At 31.6% G+C, this 11,356-nt stretch overlaps 2 protein-coding genes across 2 annotated transcripts; both read left to right on the forward strand.

Annotated features, from left to right (window-relative positions):
* The first annotated feature begins 616 nt into the window (after window positions 1–616).
* On the forward strand, window positions 617–1,839 carry LOC121114172 (uncharacterized). The gene is made up of 2 exons (XM_040708043.2): window positions 617–879; window positions 950–1,839. The coding sequence occupies exons 1-2, from the start codon at window positions 683–685 to the stop codon at window positions 1,638–1,640; spliced, it is 888 nt and encodes a 295-aa protein (XP_040563977.1). The 5' UTR covers window positions 617–682; the 3' UTR covers window positions 1,641–1,839.
* A 7,628-nt stretch (window positions 1,840–9,467) lies between these two features.
* LOC121114171 (uncharacterized) lies at window positions 9,468–10,601 on the forward strand. Its single transcript, XM_040708042.2, has 2 exons — window positions 9,468–9,722; window positions 9,793–10,601. The coding sequence occupies exons 1-2, from the start codon at window positions 9,526–9,528 to the stop codon at window positions 10,421–10,423; spliced, it is 828 nt and encodes a 275-aa protein (XP_040563976.1). The 5' UTR covers window positions 9,468–9,525; the 3' UTR covers window positions 10,424–10,601.
* Window positions 10,602–11,356: the final 755 nt, after the last annotated feature.

Here is an 11,356-nt window from a genome sequence, read left to right on the forward strand (position 1 = left end):
AGTTGCGATATCAAAATATTTATGATATTCGATCCCTGGTAGAAGATTACAAATAGTATAGTCCAGACTATTTTTTTTTCTAGAAAAATCGTCGTACTTGCGTTGTTTTGTGTTAATGGTTCTCAGATAATGAAAGTTATTTAAGTTCCTTCCTTTTCTTTTATTTATTAAAAGATTATAATGTAAGTTTACTAAGTATATTGTCATAAAAAAATAAAACAACTGTAAATATATGCTTTAATGTTCATGCATATTTAAGAAGATCCTAACAAATGAAGCAAAATTGCACATAGACTATTTTTTTTCTACGTACATTGTACAAGGTGAATTGTTGAGCTACTCAAATAAATTAAAATAACTTTTATAAGTTTAAAAAAAACATATTTTAGGAAGAAAATTATTTGGATGTTTTTGATACGAACTCCTTTACATGTAAGTATTTATAGTTTCTTTTCTTTAGATCATAATTACTATTTTGTGGAGGGAAGTCCAAAAACTTAATCATCTCTTTACGCGTTTATATATTTTTGTAGATTCTTTGTAGTTAAGTATGTACAGTATAGCAGGTAAAAAAAAAGGTGCAAAAATCAAAACAAATCGTATAAAAGACAAGTAGTCAAACATTTAAACTCATTCCAAAGATCTATTTGAATCCATCACGTTACAAATCAATTACTGCAAAATGAAATATTTGCCTACTTCTTTAATCCTACTTCTCTCTGTCATTTCTTTAAGTGCTGGACACCCTGGCTATGGATCTGGTCGTGGAGGTGGGGGGTCCTCTGGTGGTGGTGGAGGCGGATGCCGCCTTGTTACTAAAACCGTGAATGATGTAGGCTACGAAGAAGTCAATGAACAAGTTTGCAAAACTGTGAGCGAGTAAGTTTTATAAATATATATTTCATTGTTCTTCAGTCCTGCAATAATTTTCGATTGCTTCTTTTTAAAGGCGTGTTTGTAATACTCGTTATGTAGACGACTGTCAAAACTACCAAGACCAGGTCTGCCAAACCGTTCAAAAGAGAGTTTGCAACAACAAACAGGAGAGAAAGTGTAGCAAGGTCTACAAAACAGTCAATGAGCCTTACACAGAGGACGTCTGTAAGGATGAATATGTGGAAAAGTGCGAAAAGGCCTGGCAAGTCACTGGATATGGTGAGAAGGTCTGGGGAAATGATCCTTCCACTTGTATTAAAGTAAAGAAAACCAAGTGCTCTCCCGTGACCAAAAATAGACAACGTCAAGTCCCTGATCAACAATGCCAAACTGTTACTGTCCCTGATTGCCGTAATGTTCCACAACAAGAATGCAATTCTGTTACAAAACAACGATGCAACAAGAAGCCAGTGGAGGATTGCAATAACGTACCTAAGCAACAATGTCAAAATGTCCACAAACAAGTTCCTAAGCAGGTCACAAAACAGATTCAAGTGAGAGAGTGCGGAGGACAAGGAGGTTCTGGGTCTGGAGCAGGTCGTGGAGGTGGCTATGGAGGTGGAAGCCGTGGAGGCCATGGCGGTGGAAGACTTGGAGGTCATGGTGGTAGAAGCAGTGGAGGTTATGGCGGTGGAAGCAGAGGAGGTTATGGAGGTGGAAGCCATGGAGGTTATGGTGGAGGCTATGGTGGATTTTTGGTTTAAGAGTTTACTTTAAACGTCAAAATTTAACAAAATATTTTTATAAACTAAAGTAGTGGCATAAATTGTGCTATTATAATTAATTAATTAAATAATTATTAATGTCAGGGCGTTAGTGATTTAAAAAAAAAGAAATGTATGATGTGTAATCCAAAAATATTGTGAACTAAATACAAATCAAAATAAATACTTTTAAAAATTATATTGCAATTCACTTAAAAAAAAATATATATATATATAGTTTGAAATTTGTAACGGTCAGAATTATCCGAAATAAATAGTTATCAAAGTAAAATATTTAGAGACACTTCCAAAGGATTCAAAAATTTATACCATGTACATTTATACTATAAATTACAGGCATCTTCGTTATTCAATCTGAACAACAAGATTGATATAGATAATTTAAACACTTTTTGTTCAAAGTAAATAAACAAAATTATCATCCAGTTATAACTTTTGAAGAGGAAACAGATTTGACTAATTCTTGTTATATGGTTTTTTGGACAGTAGACTAGGTTAAAAATAAAATTTTGAATCTGTAACTTAATCCAAATCTGAGGTTTGAGGTCTTAAAGATTAACAAATTAGCATTTTGATGAACTTTTGAATATAAATGATGGCAAGTACTATATATATATTACGACATTGAAAAGCTATCTGGTATTTTGACATATTTTTGGATATTTTTGAAAAAATGAAATAAACCATGCCTTTTTTTTATAAAAGGTAAAACCATTCTAATTAAAAAAAAATAAGCAAAAAAACTGTAGAGTGAAAATTAATGGGGAAAAAAAAAAATATATAACCAAAGTTTCGTCAAAGTAATTAATAGTTTCTCTATGATGTTTGCCTATCATTGCAATCCATTTAAGAACCTTTTTCAATTGTTACACGACTCATCGATTAGGAAATTACGTTTAGGTCAGATTATGTATAAATAAAGTCATGCCCATGATAACATGATTCTTGACACTAACTAAACATTCCTTTATAAATTAATAATAAACATATTTTGTGGATGTAGTTTTGTTATTCTGTAGTACTTATTAAGTGAACTACTTTATCAAGAAAATAAAATAAGTACTGATCAAGTTCAAGTCATTATTTAATCCTGCCCTCAATATGAATCGGAACACTACACATCTTCCACGTCCTGTCCTTTGGTAAAAATAACATTCCCAAAGTGGTTCTTGGAAGAAAAAAATCCAAAAAATAAAATGATAGTTGTGACAATTAGATTAGCTGTCTTGTCGGCTTATTAGATAAGCTACAATCAGCAATGGGAGGGGGAAAAAAGTACATATCCCAGTCTGCAACTAATGAAAGCATAGGCAGGAGTTACTTCGATGTCAATCCTCATTTCTACTCTGAGTCCAACATGGATCTAAACATAAAAATCCCAAACAAACCTTGAGTTGTGTTCTATCAATCATGGGCATACAAATTTTTGGCAATTTCAACATAAATATTTTATTTTCAAGAAATAAATATGAATGGTGTCAGTTTTGAAAAAAAAGAAGAAAAAAACTATTTAAATTGGCAATTACAAAAATTTCTATACGCAAAAGGCATATTTTGTATAAATTATGCTTACAATTGACGTCCCAATATCATATATTTATTCAAAATAAAAGAATATAACTTAAAGTAAAAATGCATACTACTAAGTGAATATTTCTCAATCTCAGGATTATGCTTCACAACAAAAAAAAACTGAGATAAATTTACTTCAAAAGAAATAGTTTAATAATGCATCATCTAATAGTATTCGGAATAAATTAATATTAATTATAGGTACAAAAAAATTGTAGAATTATTTGAATATAAAGTTTTTATATTATATTCAAGAATGATAAATGAAAGGTTCTTTGTTCAAAATAATTGTTGAATCAGGTCGAAATTTTCATAAAAGTCTTGTGAAAAAACAGTTTGTTGAAAATAATAAACCTAATTATACTTATGTATGTTGGTACAGTTTCAGTTTAAAAAATATCTTAAGGTGCAACAGACATACCTTGAATGAAGTGGCCTTTGTTTGAAGAAATAATTTTTCTTTTGCGGTGTTTTGAATGATTTTTTGAAACACTCTGACTCACATCTCATTTTTCCGACTTTGATATGATATGATTTTTTTAAAAATGATCCTCTGATTGGCTTGGTGGTGTTGCACTGATTATGTATAATTAAAGGTGAGGTAAAAGTACGAGCAAGACATGTGGTACTACTGAATTAAAGACACTGTTTATATCAGCTGCCTGTTGTATTATATTGGGGGGAAACAAAGCATTACTGCTATAAAAAGGAGAACCTTTTACATTTAAAATTGTAATTGTACAAGGGAAAATAGTATAATTATACTTAATTTAGAGTAGGTTTGTCCGTCGTTGCTCGGGACATTAAGAAATATAAATTAATTATTAATTCTTCAGCTTAATATAAAACAAAAAATAAAGACCGTAAAAATTTAAGAGTTATTTTTGCTGCATATTTTGAACAATTCTTTTTAAAAAAATAATCAAAAACCCATAAACTCCATGGGGCTTTCCCGGTCGCAATAACTCTGCTTAGGAGAGCAAATATTAAAAAATAAAACATTTAGGTTTTTTGATCAGCCTTTCAAAACTTTGTGTTAAGGCCAAAACTGTTTTTTTAGAATCCCATTGCCACTGTTGGATACTAATTTATACAGCGGCACATGTCTTAAGTGATTTATAGATAGTTTCAATGCATTAGTCAATCCAAAAAGTTATACTTATTCGGCCACGAAATTGTGAGTGCTTTTATTCATTTTTCTCATGAAAACCGTGTCTCAAGATACCTAAGAGATATAATTTACGAATTATCAATATAATTTCAATAAATTAATACTATAAATAGATGTGTGTCTGAGCTCTCATAATCATTAATGTAGCTACCCTTAGCAGCAATGATGGCTTCTAGGTGGCGGGGAAAGTCCTGGCATCCGCTGCGGATCTAGACCTCTGTCATAACGTCCCAGTGATGGCTGACAGTGACTTTGAGGCACTCAACTTTTGGATGATAAACACTACACCCCCTCACCCAAATGGTATTGTCGAGAGGGGTTGGTACTGGGGCTGTAGGGGGCCAAAATTGTCAAAAAAGAGTTCAAATGAACTCAAAAGAGCCTTGCAATGGAGGAAATGAGTTTCTTTCATTTTTGGTGTTAAAAGTGGCCTCGCCACCTTCACAAGGCTCTTATCACCCACATTTTGATAGCTCTCTGAACAGTATGGTGGTAAGCCCCGATATCTTTTACATGGGCCCTCATTGACTTGAGAGGATTGGCCTGAGCAGTTTTCTTTAAATCATTCGTGTTCAGTTTGGCTTTTTGACAGAGCCCTTGTTCCTCTCCAACGTTTTGGACTTGCTCACGGTGTAAACCGTGGTCCTGGACACGCCCAAATACTTGGAATGCGCAAATGAAATTTTTCTCGAATCTTACTTAAGCTAGAAAGCTCAGGTTTGTTTTATTTTCTAACTGATTGTTTATGCTTTAAAATATCGAAATATGAATTAATTTCAATCACTTAACGTCCAATAATTATTGAATTAGTAAGTGTTTAAATATCAATGGACCACCTTGTAGGAGGAGAAAATAATAAAAAAAACTACACAGTCAAGAAAATGAAAGATGTGGATTGAATTGAAGAAAGTTTTCTTCATAAGGGTATAACCCAGTGGTTCTATAAATTACGTCATAAACTTGTAATAGTTCAAATTTTTGACTAGTGATACTGTATCATATATTAGGCGTATTAGTTCAAAAGTAGATAATAATCAGGATAGTGTTAATGAGGCTCTGAGGAATAATTTAACTTTTGTCATTAAAATTAACACTATATAATTTTAAAATTTGATATCTAACATAGTTTACCTTAATTATGTGTATGTATAATTAAACTTCTTTTTACATAGATATTCAGAATACCTTCCACATAACATATTAATAAGTAGGATACTTGGATTTGTGAAATTCTCCACATTGAAATACTCCAACAAAACTTCCTTTTTTCTGAAAACAATAAAATAAGTTTTATTTTCGTTTAATTATGATAGTAAAAATTTAGAGTTTTGTTTACCACAGTTTTGAAAATTAGATCAAATAGGTGACGTCATCTATTATCCACAGACTAAACGTTGGTATTTAAAAATCCGATGATTTTTTCATGCTTTGTTGCTTTTTCAATAACTTTGCAATTAGAGCTTTAAGAGGGATTGTTATTTCTTTACAGAAAGATGCAACATTTAATTAGCAACATATTTCATGTTTTAGTTCTGGATGATTACTTGATTAAGTAATTGATGACTGATGACTAGAATCAAATGACTCAAGTAACCATCTCTGAATTGGTTTATTTTCAAATGTTATGTTTTCTATATTTATATTCCAAGTTGCACCTGATCCAGTTTCAAAGGCTACATTAGTTACAACCTCGTTCTAAATTAGATGTGCTGTCTCCCAAGTCCGAATACTTTTGATCGGTTCTGTCTTAAGTTATTAATTTAGACCGATTTGTATAGATTTAGAAAATAACCGATATTCAAACAATTTCGGTTCCTTTTTTAAAAAATTATATGGGATTGGATATAAATCGATTTTTTTTGTAGATCGAATATACTACGAAACCGGTCCAGACCAAATATAACTGAACTAGTTAATATTAGACTGTCTCGGATTGAGTTTTATGTTACAATTCTTGATCTGTAAGAACAGCCAGATTGATTTAAATAAAACCTTAATTGTTTTTTTTATACATAAAAGTTTTGATCTATAACTTTTTTGTACGGCCATTTTTTAAATGAAAGTTTATAATAATATTCTATTGTTGTATTTCATAGTCAATGGCTAACCTTTTAGAGCATGTTTTTAACCAATATTCCATGCAAAATTTCTCAAAATTTAGCAACGCGTAAAAGTTTTAATGCTCTAAAATATTATTGTAGATATAAACAAAAGTATATTAAACAAGATAAATATAGCCCTTAAGATGTAACTTATTATCAGGGTAAAAAACTGTATATTTATAACTAGACATCATAAAAATACATGGTTATGAAGAAAGTTTATTTTTTTTAAAATTAAAGAAAAAAAATGCTCCTGTACATGAAATTTATGTAAATAAGCAGATTAAATTTCAACTAAAATTTTTTAATGCCCAAATATTGTATTTTGGATCAGTTAAAATCAGCCATATTTCAAATTATCAGGGTTACCGTGCTGGTTTTCACTTTCATATTTTTTTAACATCACCAAATTTTTTACGATTTGCATAACTTTACATAAAGGGAGGAGGGTATGTAATTGTCCCATTTTTGAAAATAAAACAATAATTGGGAAGTCAGTTTGTTTTAATTGACCCGTGACTACAAGAAGACCAAAAACTTGTAGTCGGTTATCATATTTTCGTATGATTCAAAATTAATCTATACAAAAATGTTACTTATTTGGGCGAAAAAAATATTTCTGTTAGAAATAAAAAAGTTATCAAATATGTAAGTTTTTAAAATTTCAAAAAAAAAAAAAAATCAATATCCTAGTCTCAATGAGTCTACAAGTTCCCTTGAGATGGTTGAAGATATTTTTTACTCACTCCACACGTACTTTTATCTGCCATTCGGCAAAATATACCTTAAGGTCTTCCTACTGCCTTTTTTAGAGCCCTGGACACCGTTGATGGGAACCCGTTCATCTTTCTGGTAATGTTTAATTTGGGTTAAGGATATACTCGTTAGAGATATAAAGCAATGGGTAAGTGGATACGTAAAATTATTAATTGTTTGACTTATAATTCTTGTTAACTACTTGAAAGTCTTAGAATTTAACATCTTCTTCCAATATCACCATACAAAAACGATTTGAATAGTTCTAAAGGTCCCATGAAAACTTTCTCTTTAAATAGATGTCCAGAGTGTTGCTTCTGTTAATCCGAGATGAAGACTGGAAGGACCTTAATAAGTCTATAGTGACAATTCCTGTAAGAATTTTATAAGAAGTATTGAGGAGTGTAATTGGGCTATAGTATCTCAAGTTTGTCATTTTAAAATTTTTTTTTAGGTATGAGCGTTAAAACACATCACTTATGAATTTTGGAACAAACAAAAATTTTCTGATTTCACTATAGGAAGCTTCCAGAAATGAACCCCACTTTTCAGCAAAGTCTTTATAAAACTCAAAAAGACAGACCCGAAGTTTCCGATGATTTGAAACGTTTTTTGTAGTCCTTAATGAAGCTTTGAATCTCTATTTTAGAAATGGGATTTAATATCTATCTCAATAATTAGAAGTGCTTCTGGTAGTATCCTCTCCCCCCTCTGGATTTTTGTCCACTTAAACAGAAAGTACAAATATCATCCTTCTTACAGTCACTATATTTATATAGATTTGCATAAAAAAACGTTAGTTCTCCCGCCAGTTTCATTGGATCACTTGTGATTTGGCCGTAACTCAACTTTAACGTACAATTTTTTCTGAAGGTTTGAATTACCTGGAGTTGAGGTAGAACATTTTATATTTCTATAGATAAGTGCTGACATTGTTCTAGTTGATTTAGCAAAATTTTGATATATTATGATATTATCCACCTCCAAATCAATATAAACTCTTTCTTTTTTAAGACATTGAAGCCGTTCCACAATTGTTATTTTTTTGCTTCAAATGTCTGATCTTTACCTCTCACGAATAGTATCATTTTCAATTTTGCTTCAACCAACTCAAGTGACTGAACACGGAGAAAGTAATTTATTATCGAGAAAGAATATGTATTCATTGATATTTCCTTACAAGTGAGGTCATCCCCTAAAAGTGACACATTAAAATTCCAATATGGTCGAAAAATCTTGTTAGTTAGTTTAAAAATAGCAATGATAGGTTACACCGTAAAATCTACAATTTTTTTTTTGCCAGTTTAGAAGATACAAGAATTTGGTCCAGTCTACTACTTTTTGCATGAACTTTCTCGAGAAGGTCATAACTGGTTATTTTACAGACATGAAAGAGACCAGCCTCCTAAAGACTAAACTTTGTGATTACTTTTTTCAGATCTCCACCATTTACCAAGTTTCTCGGGCCTCTTTAGTTGTGCAAATCTCTTTGTGATTGTCTTGTTATGTTAAGATCTCCAGATGATTGTATTTTCACTTACATTTTCTGTTACTATTTTGGAAAAGACGACATCAATATCCTTATAGACGCCCCAATTTCATAATTGGTGTTCAGATCTTGGTTGAAATATACAAAAATATAATTCAGACTCATTTTAGAGAAAACCCATCCTCCTTGCTAGCTTTTGTGTTAACGGTTATCAAATAATGAAAATTATTAAATTTTCTTTCTTTTTTCTTCTTTTTCTTAAACAATTATAATGTAAGTTTGCTATGCATGTTATTAAAAAAATGAAACAACAGTTAATATATGCTTTACCTTTTCTTTGCATATTTGAGAAGCTCTTAAAATATGAAGCAAGATTGTTAATTTCCTTGTACATACAAAGTACAAGGTGAATTATTGAACAACTCAATCCAAAAAAAAAAAAAAAAATCATGAAGTTTTTGAAAAAAGAAGGAAAATTATATTGTAAAGAAAATGATTTGGTACTTTTTTATAGAATCATCTTGACAAATAAATATTTATAATTTCTTTTATTTAAATAATAATTATTATTTTGTGGAGGGAAGTCCAAAAAACATAACCATCTCTTTACGCGTATATGTATTTATTTTTGCAGATTCTTTTGTAGTTAAGTATGCACTGTACAGCAGGTAAAAAATAAGGAGCGAAAATGATATAAAAGACCAGTAGTCAAACATTTCAACTCATTCCAAAGATCTATTTGATTCTATCAAGTTACATATAAATTACTGCAAAATGAAATATTTGCTTATATGCTTATTCCTTCTATTCTCTGCCCTTTCTTTAAGTGCTGGGCACCCTGGCTATGGATCCGGTCGTGGAGGAGGAGGATCCTCTGGTGGTGGTGGGGACGGATGCCGCCTTGTTACTAAAACCGTGAATGATGTAGGCTATGAAGAGGTCAATGAACAAGTTTGCAAAACTGTGAGCGAGTAAGTTTTATAAATATATAATTCGTTGTTCTTCAGTTCTGCAATAATTTTCGATTGCTTCTTTTTAAAGGCGTGTTTGTAATACTCGTTATGTAGACGACTGTCAAAACTACCAAGACCAGGTCTGCCAAACCGTTCAAAAGAGAGTTTGCAACAACAAACAGGAGAGAAAGTGTAGCAAGGTCTACAAAACAGTTAATGAGCCTTACACAGAGGATGTCTGCAAGGATGAATATGTGAAAAAGTGCGAAAAGGCCTGGCAAGTCACTGGAAATGGTGAGAAGGTATGGGCCAATGATCCTTCCACTTGTATCAAAGTAAAGAAAACCAAATGCTCTCCCGTGACCAAAAATAGACAACGTAAAGTCCCTGATCAACAATGCCAAACTGTTACTGTCCCTGATTGCCGTAATGTTCCACAACAAGAATGCAAATCTGTTACAAAACAACGATGCAACAAGAAACCAGTGGAGGATTGCAATAACGTACCTAAGCAAAAATGTCAAAATGTCCACAAAAAAGTTCCTAAGCAGGTCACAAAACAGATTCAAGTGAGAGAGTGCGGAGGACAAGGAGGTTCTGGCACTGGAGCAGGTCGTGGAGGTGGCTATGGAGGTGGAAGCCGTGGAAATAATGGTGGTGGAACCCGTGGAGGACATGGTGGTGGAAACAGTGGTGGTTATGGCGGATTTTTGATTTAAGGATTTTACTTTAAAGGCCAAAGATTTACAATTTTTAAAAATTATAGTTGTTGTATAAACTGTGATATCATAATTAATTAATTATCAATGACAGGAAACAAATTATTAAAACAAATTATATGTTATCTCATTAATTTAAAATCTAAATACGAATCAAAAATAAAAACTTTTAAAAGTTGTCATACAATTCACTTAAAATTAAAATCTAAAAATATATAATTTGAGAAACTTAAAACTTCCAGAATTATCCAAACTAAATAATAATTAAATCGTCATTCCCAGAGTATTTAGAGACACTTCCAAAGGCATCAAGTATTTATTCAATTTATTTGTATACTATACTGAAATCTGCACAATAGGATAAGAGTGGATTTTGTGAAATATTTCAGTTCAATGTAGAAAATAATTTTTTTTATTCACTACCTTGATATAGAGATGGAAGTCAGCAAAACGTTATGTAATGATCTCCAAGAGAGATCTTTCTCAGAGATGGCCAATACTTGATTTGGAAGCTAAATTTAGATGAGGAGTAGAGTTAGACTTTTTTTGGAAATACGTCCCAAGAAGTAATTGTGACATTTGAGATCAAAGAAGGATGGATCCCATAATGGTACTGTATAGAAGAATCATCTTCCACACACTGCTCCTTAATTGAATTTCTTGAGTTCTTTTTGCCCGTAGGTCTACTCTGCTTTGTCTTCTACTCTAAGAAAGTTATTTCATTCAGTTGTGTCCTTGATGCATATAATGTAGAAAAGTATGATCTATATGCATGATTATATAACCTGGACACTTTAAGCCTCACCCCTGATTAGGGATTTATTTATTATTTGTAAGTCCATTTCGTGATTGCCCAACAAGTGGAAGATTACTCTAGACTTTAAGGATAATGTGCTTCTCTTTTTCGTTAGTTTTTTTCTGAAAAGCATATTC

This window comes from Lepeophtheirus salmonis, chromosome 3 (genome assembly GCF_016086655.4).
Source record: "Lepeophtheirus salmonis chromosome 3, UVic_Lsal_1.4, whole genome shotgun sequence".
Classification (NCBI taxonomy): Eukaryota; Metazoa; Arthropoda; class Copepoda; order Siphonostomatoida; family Caligidae; genus Lepeophtheirus; species Lepeophtheirus salmonis.

What these genes read in the sequence shown, in the direction of transcription:
- LOC121114172 (XM_040708043.2), top strand. Translation starts at nt 683, where the DNA reads ATGAAATATTTGCCTACTTCTTTAATCCTACTTCTCTCTGTCATTTCT. An exon ending in GTTTGCAAAACTGTGAGCGA is followed by an intron (nt 880 to 949) that starts GTAAGTTTTATA and finishes TTCTTTTTAAAG; the next exon opens with GCGTGTTTGTAATACTCGTT.
- LOC121114171 (XM_040708042.2), top strand. Translation starts at nt 9,526, where the DNA reads ATGAAATATTTGCTTATATGCTTATTCCTTCTATTCTCTGCCCTTTCT. An exon ending in GTTTGCAAAACTGTGAGCGA is followed by an intron (nt 9,723 to 9,792) that starts GTAAGTTTTATA and finishes TTCTTTTTAAAG; the next exon opens with GCGTGTTTGTAATACTCGTT.